The sequence below is a fragment of the Silene latifolia genome, chromosome 8 (genome assembly GCF_048544455.1).
Source record: "Silene latifolia isolate original U9 population chromosome 8, ASM4854445v1, whole genome shotgun sequence".
Classification (NCBI taxonomy): Eukaryota; Viridiplantae; Streptophyta; class Magnoliopsida; order Caryophyllales; family Caryophyllaceae; genus Silene; species Silene latifolia.
Window position 1 is genome coordinate 13,065,144 of NC_133533.1, and position 26,122 is coordinate 13,091,265.

A 26,122-nucleotide genomic window follows, 5' to 3' on the forward strand; every position below is an offset into this window, starting at 1 on the left:
AAACAAATTTCTTATTTTTCGGCCAACGTTAATGTTGTGAGTGAATAACAGATTTTTTTTTTTGTATAAATATCGTTTGTGATAGAATGATCGATTCAAAGAATCATCACAATTTTTTTTTTGAAACCCAAAAGGCTTTACTAATCATTACTCGTCTACCAAAGTAACAATGAGAAACACAATGGTTCCTGCTCATCCACAAAGGGGAGGATGGAAGCCAAGCACTTTATTATTAGGTATGCAACTATACACCTCCTGGTTAGCTTACTAATCTTATCTTGTAAATAAATACAAACAGAACGACGCATAATAAAACTCAATAAACAATAACTCAATATCTACGTACACATTGATTGCCACATTCTTCTTCTACCTGTTGCTTTTTAGCATTCAACATCAACAATAAGTTTGTTCATATATAAACCATCTAGATTACATTAACATGCGGATAAATAATAAAGCATTCATTAGCAACAAAATTTAGCACAATAATACTCTACTCGGTATGATATACAACACGATGAATATGCACGAAACTTCAAAAATGGTACTCAAAAATATTTTAATGTCAAAATCTAATGAGACGAAGAGAATTATATCTTGTCCATGAAGGCGAAGGCGCCACCGAGCTTAGTAACAGACTAACAACAGAACGATAATTCGTAGTTATATACATTAAAAAAAAAAAAAAAAACAAAAAAAAAAAGAGTGAACCATAAGCTAATTGGAAAATGAAATGACGCCACTCTCTCACATGGAGTGAGTGGGAACCCATTGAATTAAGAATGGTTGTGAAAGGGTGACACCCAATTTGGGCGTTACTCGGTGACGCCATATTAAACTAATTTATGTTTAGTGGTCATGGATGGGATATAACTATATATAGCCGCTTGGCCATCAGCTTTCTAAATGGTCTTTTTGTTCTAAACAAATTCCAATGCAAAAGAGATATAGAGATAACTTTTGTCCATTGTTGTAGATAAATATGTAGTTCTTTAAAACTACTTTAATATTTAATATATATCTTTTGCATTATTTTTTTATCGAATTTATATCTCTATATATAGGTGTTTTAAAAAAACATGGAGAGTGCCAGATGCTTTGAAAAAATTTATATATACACTAGATTTAATGCCCGTGCATCGCGTAATATTCTATCTCTTGAATCACTATTGAGCGTCAAGTCATAAAATAACCATTACAAATGTCAACTCCGGTCTACAAAGATGCTCGATTCGAACTCCAACTTTAAATTGACTAAGTTGCTCATGCTAATAAATTTCTAATTCGTTAAAAGCACTCGAATAGTTAAGACTAATTTTACGTGGTAATTACAATTGCAACTCCAAAATGACCAAATTACGCTGCCCAATACATTTCAGTTACAACACTTGTAACGGTTAAGTAACTATGTTTACAGAGTAAGGTATCGTTTGGTTGATAAATGAATTTGATTAGAAATGACTTGATAAAAAAAACACGACAATTATATATGTACTTTCAAACTTTACGAAGATATTTGACACTTATCTGTTATCTCCATTCAGATCAAACTACGTTAGCAACTTTTCAATGTGATTATAACTAATGAATTAGCTTTCATAGTGTTCCATTCATAAAATTTCGGGTAGGAGTCCTATTTAATCGAAGTAAGAGTTGATAAGGAGGAAATGAGAGTCCTATTTAACCTATTAGTAGTGTTCTATCGTGTATAATGCTATAACTGTAAATGTTAACATATATAACTAAAACGTAATATCATCCTACATCATTCAATGGTGTGCGCAGGAGGAAATGAGAGGTCGAAGGGTGAACGATAATATGATCGAGATATGTATATTGTATAGTATTAAAGACCAACATACTACTAACCAAATTCATAAGAATTGTCATACTCATGTTAATTAGATTGCTTTTACAAAACACGCTTATGTAGTCATTTATAATACGAAGAATTAAATATGGTATCATATACAAACTGAAATACTTCTGTTAGATTGTTTCTAATTGTTTTATCTTTTACTTAGATTTTGAAAGGTTTAGCATTATCTTATCTAATTGAAAACCAATTAAGCAGCATTTCACATTGCTCGATAGTCATTCAGAAAGGTTGTTGGACTCCTATGTAATAGCTCGGAAAAAGTTACTTTCTCCTATAAGACAATTTTTCAATAATGTTAATATACATTCCGTTTGGCCAATCATTTTTTTTGTTTTTTTATTATACATTTTTTCAATAATGTTAATATAAATTTCCTTTGTAATTGTTCCAATCATTTTTTTTTATTATTATTTGTGAGAGAATGAAAAATATTTTAATAGAAGACAAACAAATAAATGAGACGGAAGGAATACTATTTCTACATAATAAATGGGCGTGTGATCTTTTTCTTTGAGTTGTGATTTTGTGGGTACTAAAAAAAATAAAAAGACTACCCCTTACGTATCTAGAATTTGTACTTCACAATTGAATATTTAAGAAAATACGTGACTGATTTAGCAATAGTAAAACTCCTACACAATCTTGAAATGCCATTTTAATTATACAATGATGAGATCACTTTAGATTTGCAACATACTGTTTCTCATTCCTATATACTAGATTTAATGTTCGTTACCGAAAAAAAAAATATACTAGATTTAATGTCCGTTCAATGCACGGGCCACTTGTTAGAATCTTTTGTAACAATTATATTTATGCTTTGGCCTTTTTGTGCATACCATAAGTAAAGTTGACCTGCTTAAAAAAGTACTCATAAAAAGAACTAAAACTTACCGAATTTCTCAAATTTATAGCCAAACTAAATTAATGCCTACGAAATCCTTAGATGATAAAATCTGGTAGGTTTCCGTTTTGAAGAGAATCCATATCTATGATAAATTAATCTACATATACCGTACCATATCATGCAATAATTAGTGTCAACACCACCTAAGAAAAACAAAATTCATTTAACTCGTCAACTCGTCAAGTATGAAAATTAATCGCTAAAAATTTTCTGAATGAAGAATCAATAATAATGCATATGCTTGTATAGGTAGATTCAAAGTTGACCAAATAAAAATGCATGAATGCTTATCATATTTGTACGGTCATATATGCATAATAATTTTATCAATGATCCATCTTTGAGATATTGCAAAGTGTCCGTTAGTGACGTTTTATTGAATGATAACGGAAGATTTCACCAAGCTCCATCGCCTATTGAGTCCTCCCATAACTATGGATCAACTCCATAGTTAAACGGCTCAAAAGAACAAATCTCGACCTTTTTTAACCATCAGACTTACTTCAATTTTCAGATTGACAAATAACATTTTGTCATTCATTGTTCTTCATAAGCGAACACTTTAAATGCTAAAGGCTTACCTTCATGGATGCATTGATATGACCGGTGCGCTAAGAGTGACAGTACTCCAAGACGGTGCAGCAATAATATAAATCGTTTATGAACTACTCTCCCCTATGTGTCATTATATGTTGATGCATCCACGTTAATTACTCACAATAACTCATGGTTCACCTATTACTTTGGCTGCTTGTCATAACATTATTAGTTGTTACCCGTTTTCCACAGAAACCACGCAAACACCAAAACGATCCAGGTAATCCATAAATATATACACAAACGCAATTGTTTTGCAAAAAAAAAAAATAAGCATCGATCAATGTAATACTATGATGAGCAGACTAAAAAAATACGTGAAAAACTAATAGATAGAAGATGAACGGTGAAGCAAGCAATTAAGACATTGAATATGTATATATATGAATATTGAGGTGAGTAGGGGTGGGCATAATCCGGTCCGGACCGGAAAAATGGACCGGTCCGGACCGGAATCTAGTGGACCGGAACCGGAATTAAAAATTCCGGTCCGGTCTCCGGTCCACCATTTTCCAAGATTCCGGTTTCGGTCCGGTCCGTCCGGGACCGGTATTTTCCGTCCGGACGGTTTGGACCGAATGCCCTAATTATTGTTATTTTCATTTTTTTCTTAAAATTGTATTTTTATTCCGGTCCAATCCGGTCCAACCGGTCCGATCCGGTCCAATGGACCGGAATTTTTGGACCGAATTTGAAAAAGTGGGTAATTCGGTCCAACGGTCCGGTCGGTCTCGGACGAATTTTTCGGTCGGTCCCGGTCCGGAATTTTTGTAATCCGGTCCGGTCCCGATCCATGAATTTTGTCGATTCCGGTTCCGGTCCAAACCGGTTCCGGTCCGGTCCGGTCCGGTTTTGGACCGGTGCCCACCCCTAGAGGTGAGTTTATATTTGAGTCATATTAGAATTCTTTGACGAACGGCTGATCAAACTATATCTTTAGCATTATTTATTAATCTGAGGTGTTTTGTTAACGTTGGAGACTCTATAATCGCTCGGAAAAAGCTTCATTTAATAATATAGATAGATAGATAGATTTTGATTGAATTAATTTATATTTATATTATTTAAGTAGTTTCATCCAATATTTTGTATAGATCACTTATAAAATCTTAATCCAAATTCAAAAAGAAACCATTGTCAATTGTGTTAGGAGTTGTTCACTTCCTCTCTGTGCTTATCACTTTTTCATGTACGATCCTCCTTTTCCTTGTCACTTTATCATACATATAGTATCCATTAGAGTCATTTAATAACACATCAAATATGTCATTATACCACAAAAATATGTGTTGTGTCCATTAGCTCTAACATTATAGTCAATGCTTGTTTAGAGACTGGATGGTAAATTGATAATACAGATGAATGAAATGCTTTAGAACCATGGGCGGATTTATAGGAGGTGATGGGGGTGAACCCTCACCCCCATTAATTTGAGAAATGACAGATATATATTTGTTTGTGTGCTAAAATTACATTAAACCTTAGTGGCTCATTGGTTGAAACTATCATCCACCATCAAAGCAACCTGGGATCAAATAAATTTCTGAATGAGAAACATATAATTTATTTGGCAAGGTGGTAATACTTTCTTTTTTTCTTTTTCTTTTTTTTTCTAAAATTTTGACCTTTTCTCAATAATTTCGTTCTTGAAATTTTTTTCCTTAAATTTAAAATGATTCTTTCATTTATTATTTTGATTGTGTAAGCAATTTTTTTTATTTATGGAAAGCTTTCAAGTGAGATCTTTACAAATGTGAGTATCTTTCGTTTTTGTTCGTAAAATGATGTCCCATATGTTATTGCAATACAGTCTAATCATAAACATATTGACATTCATATTATTTGTTAAATGTCGGGACGGGTCTGATCGAGTAATTATATTTTGGCATTTTTTTATGTTATAAATTTTACTAAACACCCCCATTTTATAAATCTTAGATTCGCCACTGTTTAGAACGAAACCGATATCTTAAGCTGCTATAGCATCCGATAACGATTTATCATGACTAAAATCAACGGGTTTGGCCATAATCACAACTAAGTATAGCGCAATCAGATTTAGTTAAATAAAATAAACCAAAACTTAACATAAACATCTACTTTTGGAAGATTTCAGAACAAAAGACGTAGGTACAATTAAGCAAAATGAAGAAAAAACTATAAATCTTTTTCCACAAACAAACTTACAATTTTATGCCAATAATACGATCATGTTGTTGTCTAAGTTATGCCTTATATAAAGATATTTGGTCCACTTATATAAAGATATAAGATATAAAAACATAATAGAAAAGCATCAAGGTTAAACAAAAAATAATAAAGCAATGACAAAACAATGAATTAACAGAATAAAATGCAACCTATATTTATACAATTTTAGTGATCAGTTTTACTTGGACTGAAATTGTACATTGGCAATATTTTATTCTAATCATCAGGTGGATTTGTATTTGTTTTGGTATAGAATTCATCTTATACCATAAGAAAAACTCCAACAGTCCTACGTGATGAGATCACTAAATATCCTATAATTTTAAATTTACCCGGTATGTATGTAAATGATAGTCATAGTATAATAGCATGTTATCAAGATATATCTAAGTATCTAACATAATATAGTGTGGAGACTTTTAAAGTAGTGTAAGTTATGTAAACAAATACACAATCGACATTGCAAGAAATAAAGAAAGCAAGAGAATTCATACACATTATTGTTTTGATCTCTACTTATAGGTTAGTGCCTTAGTGGCCTATTAGAGTTGTGATAAGGAGTATATATATGCCACTATAAAATTGTTCGGGGTTTAGTAAAACTCTTACTAAACTAATACGGAGTATATCAATTAATATGCATTTCATAACGGAAAATGAACTGTCCTTCTTTGAAAATTACTTGAATTATTTTTTTTATATGCAAGTATTTTAGAGATAATAATAAATAAACTAATCAAATATAGAATGATAAATTCATAACTTTATTACACGAGAGCAGATTATCGGTCCCATTTTGTGTTTCATCTTATGTCTCACTATATTCTCCTTGTAACACATTATTAGCACTCTACGAAATATATTTAGGATACTACAGTCAGATGAAAATTTACATAATAAAATTCCTATCATTATCAGTTTAAACTCATTTCATGATAAGTCTACTTTTGAAGAAGAAGAAGAAAAATAATAATAATAATAATAATAATAATAATAATAATAATAATAATAATAATAATAATAATAATAATAAATTCATAATTTTCGAACATCATTGATCGATCGCTTCCATAGGCATACTGAAACATCAGCCTTACCATTGAACTTATTAAACCCACGCACACTCGTACTATCGACGCTCCACATGCACGTATCACAACATCTATGTATTATCTATAATTTAACGAATAGACAAAAATGTCAACCTTAAAGTTCAAGCTATAAAAAATTGTATTCGTAGTATTAGTGTTGTAGTAATACTCCATAATGGATAGAAGTTTATATATAAGTCTATCTTTTTATTTAATATGATTTTAAATTCTTTTTTAAAATTTCTTAAATATTTTTTTTATATTTATGAAGTATAAAAAACTTTAATACACATTATCTATTCCAATGAAATCGTTTTAAAAGCATTTAAGTAGTTTTTATTTAGCTCTAAGTTCAATGTATATCTTTTATTTTTATATAATTTATTGAACAAAAATAATAGCCAAGCAATAACCAATAAAATCGCTTTAAAAGTTCATCTTTTAAGTATATACTAATTTAATGCCCGTGCGATGCATGAGCCACCTTGTAGAGTCTATTGTAATACTTTAAACTATTTTCACACTGTAATTTAATATTTCAACCGCAAGATCGAATCCTTATGGTAATATATATATATATATATATATATATATATATATATATATATATATATATATGTTTGCATTCAATTTTAAAGTCAATAAGGCGGAGACATAGTTCTTGTCTATTTTTATCTTTAATCTACCATTCTCTTTTGTAGTTTGTAGTTTAAGGAACGCTTATCTCTCATAATAATTTCCCTAAAAATCAGACGGTTCGTATCACTTAAACTTTAAATAAAACTACTCGAAGATTAAAATAATTTGTTTACAATTGTTGGATTCTCTATAATCGCTCAAAATAATAGTCCTAATAGACTAATGTCTTCTCATTAACTTTACATAATAATAGATTGTGCAACTGGCAAAAACTTGTTCAAGCACAACTCAAATTCTCATCTCTATGGTTAGATTTTTAACTAAATACTCCCTCCGTTTTAGTCATTTGATTAAAAAAAATCGAGGTAAATAAATAAATGGGACGAAGGGAGTAAGATTAGTAAGATAAACAAAATAAATATGAAAATAAATATAAATAAATAAATAATAAAGCTACTCCATGTTGGAGATTAGAGTTGTAAAGTTATTAGACTTTTGTTTACTACCCAAATTATTATATATGTATGAAAATTATTTTATTAATAAGTTTGTAGGAAAGAGATTCATAAAATTTGATGATATGAGCATACGTAATTTGTGTTTATTGTTTTACGTAATTTTCAATTCCCAGTAAATTACAAACACACGAAAAATATTGTTTATTGTTTAGCAATAGTAGACGTTAATTAAGAGAGCTTAGACTAAGTTTGTATTTATTCGCCTATCCGTAAAATTGCTCGAACTCTTAGGGTGTGTTTGGATTGAGTGATTTGGAGGGAAAAGAAAGGGAGGGGGAGTAGGGGATTTAAAATCCCTTGTTTGGATAACAAATAAGGGTGGAGGAAAATGGAGGGAGAGAGATTTGGAGGGATCCATTTTCCCTCCTCCAAGGCAAATCAAAATCTCTCCACAATAGGCAAGATTTTGAAGGAAATTGTATCCAAACACCCACTCCCCATTTGCCCTCCCCTTCCCTTACCTCTCTTTCTCTTCCCTCCTTCCCCCTTCCCTCCCTTTCCCTCTACTTTCGCTATCCAAACACACCCTTAATGAGGCGACTTTTAAAGCACTTTCACATAGCTATGTCTATTGCCAAGTTATGCATTAAGGACTCTTTACCTATCGTGAGAATCAAAGTGATTTTCTATGCTAGCTAGCTCCTTAGTGCTTCGAAAAAAACTTGGATAAACTATTTACATCTTATGGTGAAAACTCCAAAGTGTTGTACAAATATGGAAAGATACCAGGTTGATTGTGACGACCTAAAAACCATATATGGCCCTTTATGTATAATTTGATAAAGCTACTTCATATAATCTTATGTGTACTATTTTTGTTTTTAAGTCGTGTTAGTTGAAGCTCCAACGTTTTTTTTTTCTATAACTTTGTATGATATCAGATCTAAAATGTCACTTTTGTACGCCTTTCTATCGCTGTTCTCATTTGTGTCGGGTTAGTTGGCTATTGGACGACGTTTCTCATTGTTTATTTGTTTGGTGAAGGGGTTGTTGAATCAACTCGAGTTCAAGCACCATCTTCTTCACTGTTATAGTGGTTTACAACATCTTTGTATGTGCTCTCATACCGTTAATCAAATAATACTGAAACTAAATACTAAATCACTTTAAAAAAATAAATTGACTAATTAATGGTATGGGGGGTTTACGACTTTAGGGTAGTGAATTATCTGCTTTTGATAGGGTTTTAATTTCGACAAATAAGAGCATCGATTCCGTCTATGCTCATAGCCTCACGATCTTTGATCTAAATAAAATCACCTCTCAACAAATATTGAACATGTACTCTTTTACGATGATTTTGTACCATGCCACCTGAGATATAAACGCAAGACACGAAATAGCAAACTTACAAACGTCAGTAACATTGATTATATAATGAAGATCGATACGATGAAGTATGAGTATTAGGTACGTTAATGAAGCATAAAATCTCAATATTGGAAAGGCATATTAAAAAGGTTTACCTTGTCAGTTTTCTCATTCCTAATTCGACGTCCTATAATCGTTAACTCGTTATATCCTGCAATCAAAACGGTAAAGAATTAGATGTCGATTTATACATAATACAACTTCAAGCTAGATCATTCCGCAAGAAACTAAAACGGTAACATGTGACTGACTATCATTCATACAAGAAATAATCAACAAAGAAAAGATGAACATTCATATAGTAATTATAATTATTATTATTAGTGACTGGAAGGTGCTTATTTTAATCATGAATGGCATGGTACCATGTAAATACTTGGTATATATAGCGTGGAACAATGGGATTGATACAGTGGTTGAATTTGCAACACGTATTTGACTTGTATGCAATGTCTTTATAGATTAGGGAGAATGCAGGATGATTCCTGATAGGCATCATCATACAATAAATACATGTGCTTTATAAGACGTTTGCTATAATTCAAATTCTTACTCGGAAAACCTTGCTAATTAATTATTAATTATCTAATTTAATCCATCTACCTAACGTACCATATTATATATTATAAATAATAAGCTTTATTTATTATTTATTTGATTTTTTTATGTTTATATTAATTTGTAAGAGATTTATTATTGTTGGAGTTTTTATAATCGCTCGAAAAAAGTTTTCTTTATCAATATAGATAGATAGATATTGATTGATTGTTTTCTTTTATGAAAAATGTAAAATATACAATTAGAATAACATATCTAAATTAATTCCAGGAAAGAACCCGAATTTAGTTTTCGAAATTTAAAAATACAATGTCAAATTATAGATTTTGAGATGCAAATATAGCATCAAAAGACTTAAATTTGTTTATTGATACCAAAAATTCAGGAAATAAAAAATAAAAATAAAATTTGAAATTAAACTAAAAAAACGTTGAATAATAAGATGCATACTAGACACAATCTTTACTTATTAGATATAACACCAATCGTTGGTTGGCACAGTGGTAGCATGGGGCTGCGTTTGGTAGGGAGGTCTGCGGATCGATCCCCCACAACTGCGATTGGGAGGGGTTTAAATACCGTAATCCTTGGACACGCCCCGAAATCCGGATTAGTCGGCCCAATATGGTTTGGATTACCGGATGGTTTAGACCAAAAAAAAAACTTATTAGATATAACAATAACTAAACCACAAAAATTACTTGATTTTGGTGCAATATTTTCAAATAAGTCAAATTTGAAGTATGATTAAGAGGGTTTTTTTTACTACTTTTTTTAGGGATACTCCCTCCATTCAAGTCCACACTACCACTTTCTTTTTTCACGTTTGCCAACACATCTTTTTACGCGCTAAATATCTTTAGCTACGTATTTGCAAAAAATATAAAAGATAGATATTTTTAATGTACTCGTAAAGACGAATTAAACAAAATTCCATATGAATATATTTCTACTTATGTATTAAGAGAAAATTGAATTGAATGCTTAATTGTGAATAGTGTATAAAATAGAAAGTGGTAGTGTGGAGTTGAATGGGGGGAGTATAAGAGAGGGAGGTAGCCATGAAGTAAAAGAGATGGATAGTGAATGCGGCTGAACATCAAGCAAATGAAAGTCATTTAATTAGGGTTTACAATTTAAAAATAGTAGTGTATGGTTAGTGGTGTGGCTGATAGTTCGGGACATGGAATTTATGGGCTTGAACGTCTACATGTGTGTTTTGTTAATATAGTTGTACAAATTTTTTTATCCTACCTATTAAAGCAACAACCACAGAGCTGAGGTGTCACTCTGTGGTTAAAAGTCAACTTTTCAAAGTTTCAATTTTTTTCCTGAATTTATGGAACCCATGATCTCTACACCATTTTATTTCATTTGCCTTATGCTAATTGCTAATATGTTTGCTTCAATATATAAGACAATTTTGTAATTTACATATTTTATAACATTAATATAAAATCAGAAATAATAAATTTATTTTCAATGTGCTTTGTCGATAAATTAACTCGAATAACAATTCAATAGGCATCAATGCATCATTGTAAGAAGTAAATAGCTTTTGCCAATGTCATGAATTTCATGATACAATTGATATCACGTAAATGATCCTGATTACCGCAAAATACATAGTCATAAATTAATTAATATAATTAATAAATAAATAATACGGAGTAATAATTACAACATTTTCCGTCTATATTGAATCTGAAAAAAAAATTAACCTAAAACAACGATAAAAGGGGAAAAAATACGGAAATATTTTTCTTGAAAAATTTCATGTATGACATTTTAATAAATCAGCAACTAGATTTACACAATTCAATAGCTTATTAAGGGAAAATAAAATAATTCCTTAGGAAAATAAAATTATGTAAAAAAACATGTTAATTGAAAATATGCATACACAATAATATTACTATAAAATGTTTGATTATCGTCTACAATAACCTGAAATTGTCAAAATCCACACATTACTTTTTTTTTTCAAATCCTTATAATTTACACTCCATGTATGATGATTAAGTAATTAATTAAAAATTTAAAGGTGCTATTGTGTGAGAGAAATTTAAAATAATTTGAGAGATAGAGCGTGAGAGGAGCGGCTGTAAAGTAGTGTAAAATAGAGAGAAAGATGATAAATACATAAAAATTCAGAATGAACATAAAATTGGTTAGTATGAGGTGAGCCCCTGAAAGTAGGTTTTCTTTTTTTTTTTTGGCAGTATTTATATTTATACGGCAGTGTTACTCTTAAATGGGCTATGTGCGTTTTAAGTTAAGATGGATAAGTTTGTCTTAAATTCTCATTTAGAACGGGTATATTTGTATAGAGATTAAGACGAGTTAAATATGCTCATATAAGATAGATAAGATAACAGCAGGATGTATAGAGGAAACAAAATATTTGTCATACATAACTACGAGGGATGATATTTAACCCATTTTAATATTAAGACGGGTCGTCCGTTTTGAGAAAGAATAGCCGCTCATTTATATGGGCAGCTTTACTTATATGAGCTATATTGGTATATCAAAATTGTGTCATACAATCTACCTTAAAACGGGGATCTATCAATTTTATAATAAAAAGGGGTTAAATATTTAAACTATCGGGATAGATCGGACAATGGGTTGTTATTTAATTTCCTAAACATTATTATTTTGTCTTTATCTGTTCAAGTGGCTAATAGTTGATACGTTTTAACTATAAAGTGGATATATTTGTCTTTAATTTTTTTTTTGTATAATTAACATCTTCATAACTCATTTTAAATGTCTTATATATTCGAATAGTTGGCCAATTTATCCAAATAAGTTATATGAGGATCTCACATCATTCGTTTAGAGTTTGACATGTCAAACGAGTCGGGTAGGTCGGGTGTCGGGTTGGTCATACAGGTAGGGTCGGATCAGATCTTTAGGGTCTTATTTGCAATTTTTAAAAGCAAAAAACATATTTTAATAAATGAAGTCCTATTTAATATTAATAATTAATTATATTTATTAAAAATCGTGCTTAAATTAAATTATTCTAATAATTTTATTATCATTGACCAAACGGGTCGCGTCCGGTTTCGACTTTAAATAATGGGTAATTTCGAGCTTGGAATAATCGTGTCGCGAGTCAAAATTTACGAGTCTTTGATCCTAAACAAACAGATTGGTTAAGGACGAGTTTACGCAAGTTTTGACAGGTGAACGTCAAGTATGTACATGATTCAACTCAAATTCAAAAAAAAAAAATTATTATTGTGAATTGTGATAATGTATATCGACCCATGCTCGGATGATAGTGTATACGTCCAAAATATACCCCTTTAAGTTCTTAAATTGTAAGGGTGAAAGATATATAAGATACGGTTTTATAATATGCGTATATTGTACAATGATGTATACGTATAATGAAATTTCACGACACGTAAACTATTCTTTATAATTTATATTATTTGATAAATATGTTTTTTTACATAACAAGTGCAAAATAATTGCACGACTTATATTTGAAATATTGTTAATCTGTTATATATATGTTCGCAATGTACAAATTTAGTGATTCCAAATAAAATTACAATACAAATCTAGAATCTAAAATATGACTAATAAATTTAGATCACTATTTTCTACGTCTTTTAATAATAACAAAATTCAAAATAGCGACCCCGTGCAATTTGCACGGGTTTAAAACTAGTTTGATACGAATGTATCCGTCTTAAATTTAAGGTGGATTAAGTAGTATAATTAAGACAAAAGCAGTCAAGCAGAATGCATTGGGAAAAAGTAATAAATTTGTCTTATATACTCAAGTGGAATAATATTTAACCCGTTTAATGTAAAGACGAATACCTCTGTATATTGGGAGACTAACCGATAATCGTATTGTATTTCAAGGTTGTTTAATTTGTTGTCACTCAACCGTATTAACGTAAATGTATATGTATATGTATATGTATATATGTATATGTATATGTATATTGGGTAGGGCATAATGGCAACTAATGTTTTGGATAGGCAAGTTTTTTGGCGATGAGATATATAAATCTTATATTATACTCGCTCCAATCGCTTAAAATTTTATACGAATATTTTTGCACGAGGTTTAAAAATGGTGTTTAAATTTAAAAAAATAATAATGAAAAACTAGTTAAAATAAGGGGGTTGCTAAACTACCCTTTCCAATTTATTGTGGTTCTTGATATGAATGAGAAAGTATGAGGGCATAATGGTATTTTAAGTGGTAAAATTAAATAAAATAGAAATCTATGAAATCAAATTGAAAATTCTGAAAAGAAAAATGTAGGGAATTCAACTGAACATCATAAATTTCAATACTCATGTTGATAATTCAGATGTTTTAGCCATGATTTTATATATGATTTTGAAAATGTCAATAACCATGTTGATGATTCAAATATTTTAGTTAAAATATGTAATAACTTTATATTCATTCATTATTAATATTTAATATTGCATTACTTAACATCAAACACAAGCATACAATATATTATGATTATATTTCTAAATTGATTTTAAATATTTTAAGTATACATTTTTGAGTAATTAATGTGATTTACTGGTTGATCTAAACTTGAACTTTAAGTTAGAAGGTGGTTTCAGGTTCGATTAAACTTGAGTCACGGGTGGTTTCAGGAGTTTGTTTTCGGAAAAAAAAAAATATGATATATACTCCTCCCTCCGTCCCATTTTTATTATCCCTCTTTTCATATTGAATGATTTAAGAAATAATGATGGAATACCAATCCTACCCTTAAAATTAAAGAAAATGGAACATATCATTGGTAGAGAGCTGGTAAGTCTAACCCGAATCGAATCCGACCCAATACAACTCGAGAATTTTGCGACCCATATACCGGCGCGACTAGATAATCAGTGACTCGAACCCGAACTAGACCCGACCCATTTTTGACCGACTCGATGTTGACGGGTGGTTTCAGGTTAGAAGGTGGTTTCAGGAGTTTGTTTTCGAAAAAAAAAATATGATGCTCGAAAACAGTTAATGCGACTCACTTTTATGTATGCTTTATACTATATCTTTTTAAATTTCAGTTCTTTGCTATTTCTTTCACGTAGAAACTCTGCAATTATTTATTTTACTTATAGATTTATGATATTTTGATAAAAACTAATATTAAAACTCACTGACATACAACAATCAAGTTTATGAAAACACAAAGCAAACAAACAATTAACTATTAGAAAATTACTTACTAATCACAAATCGGCTAATAAATAAGCAAAATGATAGTCTAATTGACAACCTTCCCTTTGATCAGTTTTAAAATAATTTGTACATACCGTACTATTTATCGCTTTCTTTCTTTGAAAATTTGGAAAAAAACTACTCCCTCCCATTCATCATAATCTTCCTATTTTGTTTTGGCACAATACTTTAGGAAAAGTATTAAAATAGGAGTAAAAGAGTTGTGTGGGGTTGGTGATAGGAGAGAGGGATGAATTATTAGTAGTTAAATAAAGAATTGTGGGGCCAAAAATAAAGAAAAGTAATAAAATAGGAGTAAAAGAGTTGTGTGGGGTTTGATGATAGGAGAGAGGAATAAATAAAATAAGAGTAAATGTGTCTAAAAATAGAAAGGAGAACATTAGTTGAATAATCCGTTTCGGGAAAGAGGGAACATTATAGTGACTGGGAGGGAGTATTAAAATAAGACAATAAAGATTAACGAAGGTGTAAATACGATATTAATACGTCGTCATTAATGGTGATTTACTATGGAAATTGAGATTGAAATGAGATTATATTGGGGAAAAAAAATTAAATGAGACGCAATGTTATTTAATGACCGCTAATTATTAGGGAATATATAGTTTATTTTTTTGGTCCAACGAATTGCGTACTTAGTTGCATTACAATAGAGGGGAGGGAGAATTGAACCTGGGACCTATTGTCCATAATACCTCCGTCTTAACTACTTAGACTAAGACATCTTCGGTACGGAATATATAGTTTATGGTGTAGCAAATCTTCATTTTCTCATAAAATTTCTGGATTTCGGTGTAGCAAATTGCTACACCATGGTTGTATGTCGGTCTGCTCCTGTTGGTAGCTTAATTATTTAGGGGCAATATTGGGGTTTATCACTTTTCTGAGATAAAGTTTTGGAGGGAAATGGTTAATAATAAAAATGGGAAGAAAAAGGAGTATTTTTTGGGTGAAAAGGAAATTACAAGGAGGATTTTGAAGCTAAACCTCATGATTTTAAAAATATCACCAACAATTTTTTTATTGGATTGTCCTATAGCATAAGACGGATCCAATAGCAGAAATTAGCCCAACATTTAAAACTGAAAGAAAAACAAGTTAAAAAACAGTTAACAACTAATACACTCACGCTTCACGGTTAACAAAATAAAAAAAGAAAATGAGATGGCGTCACCGGGTGACGCTTAAATTGGGCGCCAACAAAGTTATAATAGTAAATTTATTAAAAAAAACTCATTTCCCTCTCTCAAATTTTGAATTTCAAACTAATTAATGGCAAAGGGTAGTTTAGGAACTTGAGATCTTATAATTAATAATATACATATAAAAAAAACAGTAGGTCTCATGAGAGGTGGTCTCTCAATAATTTAGTGGGAGACATCATAGGAAAAAACAAATTCAGTGGATCCCTCATCCATCATGTGAGAGGTTTTTTAATAACGTTATTCAGTGGATCTCTCTCAAGTTTTTGTGAAAAAAAAAAAAGAACAAACAAATTCATTTTGCGTCACGTTTTCTTTGGCACTAAACTAGGTGTTTTGCCAACAACCAAATATTATAATATGGGGAAGGATTTCCAGTAAAATGATTTTGGGAAATTTAATAGGAAAGCTTGAAGATCATTGAAAGCTGAACATTAATCTTATCTTATAAGTTAATATTTGATCCTTCATATGTGGACTTCATAGACATGACACACGTAAGACATAAACTAACAAATTATTCGAGCCGAATTCGGATCAATTCCTTTCAAAAAAGTACTTCGTTTACTTGATGAGTATCAATTAGCCATTGTGATTTGTACCACCTTAGATCAATATTGATCGACCAATATATCCTTAAGTACACTTAGATCAATATTGATCGACCAATATAACCTTAAATACACCTATGTATCGGCAGCCTCTGTTTTTTTTTTTTTTTTTTTTTTTTTTTTTTTTTTTTTTTTTTAAAATTTATCGGACCGTGTTCTTTATATATACACGTATATTTATGCGTTTTGTCTTATATATAAATTGAGGAAAGTTAATTTGTCTATCGTTTGGTCTCAAAGTTCTTCATGAAGAAGATGAACTAATGAAATTGATGTTTTTATTTTCTTGTTAGATTAGGATTTTTATCCACTAAATTCAATCAATTATAATTACAATTTTAGCCTCATATGTTTGGCGCAAAGTTGAAATGTAATTTATAATTTACTTATTTTTCCTTTTCTTTAAATATGGTGACGCTGAGATTCGGCGCAACCCTATCACCATCCAATAAAAAAATACCGCATTTAACTTATAACCTCTGAAATTTCAGACGGGCATATGTGATCATTTTATGATTCAATGTAACCAAAATGGTCTAGCTGGCAAAAGCTGACCCGACCCGACCCGACCGAAACCCGAACCGATGTAACCCGAAAATTAGGTGAACCGAAACCAAATTGACCCGACCCGAACCGATCCGATAATCGATGGCAGCTTTATTTTTTCCAACAGAACCCGACCTGAACCGATACGTGACCCGATATTTTCTCAACCCGATAGGTGATCCGATAATGAACTAGCTTAATAATGGTTTAAATAACACCAAATTGATATTCTCTTAATTATTTTTATTTCAAACTACAATTAATACATCTACCCATTATTTAAACATAAAATTACCATCTAAAACTAAATATATAAGTAAAAAATATATGCTGATAACTTGACCCGACACTGACCCGCTAATGACCCGACCCGGCTTGTCACCCGCCGATGACCTGGCCCGAAGATGACTCAACATGAACCCAATCGGCCCGAACCAGTCACTGACCCGACATAACCCGAACCCGATATGACTCGACCCGCTTTGACCCGAAACCGACCCGAGTTACCTGATTGCCATCTCTAGATACAGCTAGTGTTACAGTTATGGTAACTTATTTTTCAATAATGGTCACATTCAACTGTCTAATGATTACAAAATCTCGTCTTGTTACTTCAGACCAAAATTGCATGTCTGAAGCAAGACCAAATGAACTTATAATTATTTCTAGGTGAAACACAAAGCTACATGAGTAAAATAAGAAGAGAAATGAAAATTTGTCACTTCCCTTAGAATATCTACATAACTAGTTTTAAACCCGTGCAAAAAATGCACGGGTCGTAATAACAGAAATTTATTATTGATACATGATTATATAAATGAGTGTTATTAAATGTGCAATGCCGTAACATTATAAATAAGTCCATAATTCAAGATTTGACGTAATATAATTTCATAATTTCAGTAGCGGTCTTCATTCTGATGACATAATATGGTTTTTCATCATTAACGTAACTAACAAACATATAACGTACGTATAATTAAAGAAAAAACTGTTTTCATCTACGACAATGGTTTTCATCATTAATGTAATTAAAATAATCGATTCAATCTATCAGTCGCTGCTTCGAACCATTGCTAAGCGTGCTATTAATATGTAGGTCTCGTTAACCCGATTGTCAAAAAAAAAAAAAAAAAAAAAATCGATTCAATCTATCAGTCGCTGCTTCGAACCATTATCACGAGGATATCACCCTGGTTGGGGCTCGGGGACATTGCACGTAAGTTGTATATGTGAGTAGTATTTTTTTTTTCAAAATGTGCTTTTCCAAAGCATGAGAGTCTAATATCTCCCTGGCTCACTACCACCGTCACCTACATCATCTCTCCAACTCTCCTCAAATATTAAATAAAAATAAAAATCCGTCCACTCTCAATTTCATCTTATACCCTCATTCTCACTTGGAGGCCTCTTTCTAATCCCTTCAAGTTCCGATTGAAAAATCCCTCACATCAAATCTGCCCTCAAAATTTACTTCACACCTCATATAACGACATTTGCAGTCAATTATCGAAATTATATGTATGATACAAAAAGATCGATCTTTATGTATTTCCGACTATTGATTTCTTTAAAATTGATTTCTTTTTCTTCCATGCAGTATTGTTATTTTTTTTTACAGTAATTCACTGTTTTTCCTTTTTTTTGTTTTTTTTTTCACTATTCTTCAATTATTATGAATAATTATGATGTCTTTCAGACCTTTTTAAAAAAGTTATTTAAATATTGTTGTCTTTTATTATTTCTGTTTTTTTAAGTATTTTTCCATATGTTCATCTCATTCAAATTTAAAGGATTTGACTTTTAACATTAAAGCTAATTAAAGTGAATAATCGGAAGAACTTCTTGTAAGTATGATACGAAACTTATATTTCCTCCTTTTTATATTTCTTTGCATTTATTTTAAAGTTTATATTTTTTTCGATTTGGAATGGGAACTTTTTCAAATCTACTTGTATTATACTGGTTATGTTATATTTAGTTCTTTTTATATTTGCTTTCATTTATTTTAAAGTTTATAGATTTTCGATTTAAAAAAAAAAACTCTCTTACGAAGTAATCTATTTTCTACGAATTTTTTTTATCTACCTCTACTATATTGTTTATGTATGAAAATTTTAAAAAATGACATATCAATATATTTTGTTGTTAAAATGTTAAGAAATAATATACTCTATATTTGTGATGTTGGAATATAATAGTTATACTGATTTTTTTTTATTTACACAATGAATTTAACTACTCATTCCGGATGATTAATCAATATGCATTGTTCACATTTTATTTGTTCAGGTTAGAAGTAGGAGGACAATTATTTGAAAATTTTATTAATTTTTCGTAATTGTAATTTATTAATGTGTAATTGTATAATGTATGATTTTGTGTAAATATAATCTTAAGTAAATAAAATTAAGATGGTAAAGAAGAGTGTAATTAAATTGTTTAGAGATCATGGCGGTCCCCACGTCAGAAAAAAAAAAGAAAAAAGAAAATTTGTATCAGCCAATAGGAATCCTTTAAAGAACCCATCTTTTATACTATGTAGATATAAAAGCCAAATAATTTCTTGCATTCCCATTGACTCATAATTTTAAAACTTGAAAAACTTTGATATATGTAGACCCCATGTTCTTCATCCATATCTTAATTACTCTCTTTCCTATTTTTATTAATTAATTAATTAATTACTCTCTTCTTATATTCTGTAATTAAAAATGTTACACTATATTATGTTTTCTTAATGTATTATATTATATATGGATTTTTCTAATATGTTACATACTGTAGAAAATATAGTTCAGCTTTTGTTTTTAACATTAAAGTGAGTTTGTATTAAAATATAAAATAAATATGGTGGAATAAATAGTACTTATTTTGTATGTGTAAAAAGATCTTATAAAAAGAATTTTCATACAATATACATTTTATGATCTTTTTCATTTTATTTCTCAAAAAGTGAGAATGATAAATTAATGTACAACTGTAAAGTGTATATATTATAGCATACTTAATTATTCCTACATAGCTATATATTGAGGGGATAGTTTTCAAATAATTTTTTCGATAATTATAATTATATTAGTGTTTTAAGTTATAATTGTTTGGAATTTTATTTTTAATATTTATACATTTGATTAAATTGTTACATATATAATTCCGTGCAATTTTCTTCCACGGGTATAAAACTAGTGAATGATATAAACATGATGTGCTTTATAAGACATTTTGACAATTATTAATGAAAACATCAAGTTCTAAACCTTTTATCTTAAGTTATATTTTAATTTTAAATGTAAATTTATTAACTTTAATCTATTAGTTCCACTTTTTGGAAGAGGGATTTTCAATTTTAGAGGTTAAGTTTTCAATTACAATTACTGTTGATTCATCTTAAAACCTTCAGTTTTTGAATTAAAATAAATCTAGAGTTTCATATTAAAACTCTAAATTCTCAACTTAGGAGGAAGAATTCAAAATAATACCTCTGAAGTCTGATCCTTAAGTTTCAAAAATTCATCTTTTAAATCTAAAAACTATAAATTTGTAAGTTAAAATTACAAATTTAAAGTTAAAAAATAGAATCGAGAAACTATTATGTCTCAACCAAAATACTGAAATTAGAGTAGTAGTCGTTAGTGACCTTCCAACCTAAAATCAATCTAGGGTTTTAACTTGAAAATCACGTGTTTAAATTTTAGTGTCTAATATAATGAATTTAAACTTATAGCATCACTTCTTACATAAATATTGAACTCTAAAGAACTACGGAATACAAAGTATAATTGGTACAAGATTGACGACGATAGAGCGAGAACCATTTTGAAGCCAATGCGGGACTCGAATCCACACCTTGTAGATTGCATATGCTCTTCCATTTGAGCTAATTGGCTATTGATAATGGTATATATAACATGAAATCTCGGGTATTCAAATAAAAATCAAGAGTTTAAAATCTAAAGTTACATGGACTGAGTAGGCTTGTGGTTTTAACTTTTTAAGATAGGCAAAGGATATACATATTCTTTACAAACTGTAAAATATTGTTTCCTCTTTAAACTGTCTTCCCGAAAAACAAAGTATCTATACAAATTTAAAATTTATTCCGAACATAAATAACAAAGGATACCATTTTGCATTTATAATTGAGGCTCTTAATTTGCAATTAAGATAGGTTTACATAATGTGATCAAATTCAACATGTCAATCTTATAAATTAGAATTTATGTTTAACTAAAGGACTAGATTAAGGTAAAACCAGTATAGACCTCGTGCAATGTATGCACAGTATTTACAGAGTTTCACTTTTCATTGTAATCCTTGTGAAATTTAAATTGACAATTTATCTATTTTGCATGTTTCTCATCATTCTATTTTGATTTGAGAAATAAAAAATTAAATCGTAAGAAGTCATGAAATGAGTGATTTTTTTACCGAGAAATTAATGACGTTACTTTATAAATATTTACTAATGACATATTTTTTTAGCGACAACTTTTTATCATAAATAATCAATGAATTTTATCATAAAGTTCTTAAGAAAAAAATAAATAATTTCGTTATCATAGAAAGACACAAGATAAATTTATTCATAATGTGAAATATTGAATGTTATAAATATTCAAATCTAAAAGATTATGCCATTTATAACCCGTCGTGTAAATATCTATACTATATGCTAAAAATACAAAATCCTATTCTAGGAAACATGTTTTAGGCGGAGTGTTGTTACTCTATTTTAAATAGCCTCTTAGGTTGTTTGTCTCAACTTCAAATACCTCAAAATATAAGAAACCCCCACCATGACACTCCCAAACACTATCCTACCAACCTCCAACGAGACCCGTTTTGTTGAGGATATCAAGTGCATATTTTCTCTGACAATGGAAAATACCAGAGGAGCTTCTGGCTACTTAAAGAGCTATGAAGTAATTTAATTTTCCCATATCCTTCATATAAACACACTTACTAAGATATTCCTTAACACGACGAATACCGTCCGCATCATTACCACCAATGACTAAATCGTCCACATAGACGAATATCGTCCCCATCATTACCACCAATGACTAAATCGTCCACATAGACTAGGACGTAGACTTCAACACCAGAAGCATGATAACAAAACAGAAAATACTGATGAGACATGCATTGCTGAATACCGTATGCCATAAGGGAAGTCGACAATTTCTAGAACCAACACCGAGAAGCTTGACGAAGACCATATAATGACTTCTGATCTTAAGACGACAAACTTTACCTACCATAACCTCGAAATGCCCAAGCGGCAATCTCATATAGACCTCTTCCTCCAAATCATCGTGAAGAAAAGCATTATAAACACCCATCTGATGCAATTCCCAATTCCGCGCTACATCAATGCCATAAAAACACGAACAATGACCATTTTAGCGGTAGGGGCAAAAGTCTCAAAAAAATCAATCCCTACTTCTTGACAATTTCCAAGCACAACGAGCCGAGCCTTGAACCTCTCAACTGAACCATCAACACACTATTTAACCTTGCAAACCCATTTATTGCCAATCGCTTTATTGCCAGCATGCAACTCAACAATGTCTCATATGCCATTCTGAATCAAAGCGTCAATTTCGAGATTCATAGCACCGCACCACCGTTTATATTTTATTTACTACCTCTCGGAAAGAATGGTGTCGCATCGAAAAATTATCACAAGAAACATGTGCTAGGATACGACATACTAGAACATGGCGATTGGACGGGCTTGTTTGGGAAAAGGCTATATTCTTTGATATCATTAAGAACTCGAGCAGCCCATGTCAAATACTTATCACTGTTGTACTTGGACCATGGCACATGAGGTCGTTTTCCTCGCCTTGACTCCGATTCAAGCGAATCATCCTCCCTTGATATCTCATTATTCGTTCACAGAGTACGATCACCCAACAATTCGGGCTCTTCTACTACACCATCATCCAAGTCTACCACACCATCATTCACACTCGCCACATCAGGCACGTCACCCAAGATAAACTCGCCATCTACAAACGAATAAGAGGGCATGATTGATGCTCCTCTATCCGCACCATCGGTGGGAATAATAGTCATGTCATGAGAATTAACAATGAACAGGAGAACATATTCAGCAAAAACTACATTGCGAGATATATATAATTCCTTAGACTCCAAATTATTGTAAACTTCCCATCCCTTCCTACCGAATGGGTAACCAACAAAAATACAGAATTGACTACACGACGCAAATTTATCCCTATCCTTGTGTGTATGGTTAGCATAGCATAAAAAACCAAACGTACGTAAACTATCGTAAGTAGGGGATTTATTAAATAACATCTCATAAGGGGTCTTACATTGGAGTAGAACATAAGATGTCCGATTTATGAGATAACCCGCCATTAAGGCGCACTATCCCAAAAATTCTACCGACATACCTGCTTGAAAATGTAACGCTCTTGCCACATTAAGAATGTGGCGATGTTTTCTCTCCACCCGTCCATTCTTTTGTGAGGTACCGACACAAGTGGTTTGATGTATTATATCACGGGTGTCGAAATGAACGTGTGAATTCCGTCCTATTATCAGTACGTACCATCTTAACATCGACATTAAATTGTCGTTTTACCATAACCATAAAATTTAGTTGGGTTTATTTTAGGTTAAACTATATTTCGGATTATTTTCAAAGAATGGGTAATAATATGGATTATTCATATGAATTAACCCTAAATAATTTACAGTGAATCAAGCTTTGGCTATACTAGCATATTTCGGAATTGGAGTGAATCTAGTACTCTTCCTTAAAAGAGTGTTAGGCGAAAATAATGTGGATGCTGCAAATAGCGTCAGCATATGGACGGGAACAATGTACATGTTCTCCCTTCTAGGTGCATTTGTCAGCGATGCCTATTGGGGAAGATATAAAACTTGTGCCATTTTTCAAGCCATTTTTGTTATTGTAAGTTTAGTTCTCACTTTTTCCGATTCACTTGATAATCATATTCTACAGTTAATTGTTCCAATAAGAATTAACCTATGTTGTAATCTGTAATAGGGCTTGACATTGTTCTCATTACTATCCACTTTAATTTTGCTCAAGCCTAAGGGGTGTGGTGACGAACATGTTCTATGCAACTCGCACACTGCCTTCCATAAGGCATTATTCTACGTGGTCATGTATGTGGTGGCTCTTGGTATGGGAGGATACCAACCAAATATTGCAGTATTTGGGGCAGATCAATTTGATGATCAAGATGTCCAACAACAAAGATCAAAATTATCTTACTTCAGTTTTTTCGTCTTGGCTCTTAATCTTGGATCTTTCTTATCGAAAATGGTCTTGGGAAATTTTGAAGACGGAGGAAGTTGGGGTGTTGGATTCTGGACTTCAACTGGTTCTGCTGTGATGGGTTTAGCTTTGTTTTTTGCTGGAACTCGTCTATATAGAACCATCTTGCCAAGTGGAAATTGTGCTTCAATGGTTTTTAGAGCGGTCGTTACTACCATGTCAAGGCGACAACGTTTTGATATGGAGCAACAAACAAATGATAATAATGTTAGAGAATTGGAAAAGGTTAAACGCCTAGTGAGGTTGATTCCTATTTGGCTATGCATTATCTTTTATTCGGTCGTATTTGCTCAGATGTCTTCCTTGTTCATGGAACAAGGTGCGGCAATGAAAAAGAAAATGTGGCATATACACATCTCACCGGCTACTGTGTCTGTATTTAACATAATTAGTGTGGCCATCTTCATCCTTTTTAACCGTTTTTTATTGAGTCCTCTAGTAACTCGGCAGAGAAATCGTGCCTTGTCCGAGTTAGAAAGAATGGGAGTAGGACTTGTCATTGCCTTTTTGGCCATGATGGCAGCCGGGTTAGTTGAGTTCTTTCGACGGAAATATGCCATAAAAGAGTGCGCTAATGCCAGCTCCCTTAGCATACTTTGGCAAATACCGCAGTATATGCTTGTTGGGGCTTCAGAGGTTTTTATGGGTGTTGCTCGAATGGAGTTCTTCTACGGACAAGCACCAGAAGAATTGAAATGCTTTGGAACTGCTTTGTCCCTTACTTCAGTTTCCCTCGGAAATTACTTAAGTACTCTCATAACAACCATAATTACGAAGATATCTACTTCGACCGGTACGCCTGGATGGATACCGCAAGATTTAAACAAGGGTCACCTCGAATGGTTTTATTTCCTATTAGCGGCTCTAACCATGATTGATTTTGTTGTATATTTGTTCATAGCAAGAGCTTACAAGTATGTTTTGGATGAGGTGGCTAACCATAATTGATTTTGTTGTATCATCTATTCATGGCAAGAACTTACAAATATGTTTAATTTGAAATGGCTAAATAGTTTGACTTTTTTTTTATACTCCTATATTATTGTATCGACGATATGGATGACAATTGTGGCCCAAATCGAACTAAACCGAATAAAAAAATGTGATTGAAACCCAACGTATAAATACGCACACTCTATTCACTAATTGAATATCCACTATTGGAAAACCCGAACCATATCCAAACCCGATCCATTCATACCTGAACCCGATCCAATCAAATATTTTTAAAATTTAGGGTTTATTAAACATGAAATTTCAATTTTGTCATATAATATAAATATTATATATAGTCAATCAAGTTTCAGGTCATGTTTTTGATTATATGGTGGATCGGGTATGGATTTGGAGCGGGAATGGATTTGGAAAAAGGTACAATAGATCGGGTATGGATTTTAACGTTTTGGAT

General features: G+C 31.3%; 1 protein-coding gene across 1 annotated transcript; it reads left to right on the forward strand.

The window, feature by feature from the left end:
* The first annotated feature begins 80 nt into the window (after positions 1–80).
* On the forward strand, positions 81–25,743 carry LOC141596423 (protein NRT1/ PTR FAMILY 7.3-like). Its single transcript, XM_074416578.1, has 3 exons — positions 81–236; positions 24,107–24,324; positions 24,421–25,743. The coding sequence occupies exons 1-3, from the start codon at positions 170–172 to the stop codon at positions 25,660–25,662; spliced, it is 1,527 nt and encodes a 508-aa protein (XP_074272679.1). The 5' UTR covers positions 81–169; the 3' UTR covers positions 25,663–25,743.
* Positions 25,744–26,122: the final 379 nt, after the last annotated feature.

What these genes read in the sequence shown, in the direction of transcription:
- LOC141596423 (XM_074416578.1), top strand. Translation starts at nt 170, where the DNA reads ATGAGAAACACAATGGTTCCTGCTCATCCACAAAGGGGAGGATGGAAG. An exon ending in GCCAAGCACTTTATTATTAG is followed by an intron (nt 237 to 24,106) that starts GTATGCAACTAT and finishes AATAATTTACAG; the next exon opens with TGAATCAAGCTTTGGCTATA. An exon ending in TTCAAGCCATTTTTGTTATT is followed by an intron (nt 24,325 to 24,420) that starts GTAAGTTTAGTT and finishes AATCTGTAATAG; the next exon opens with GGCTTGACATTGTTCTCATT.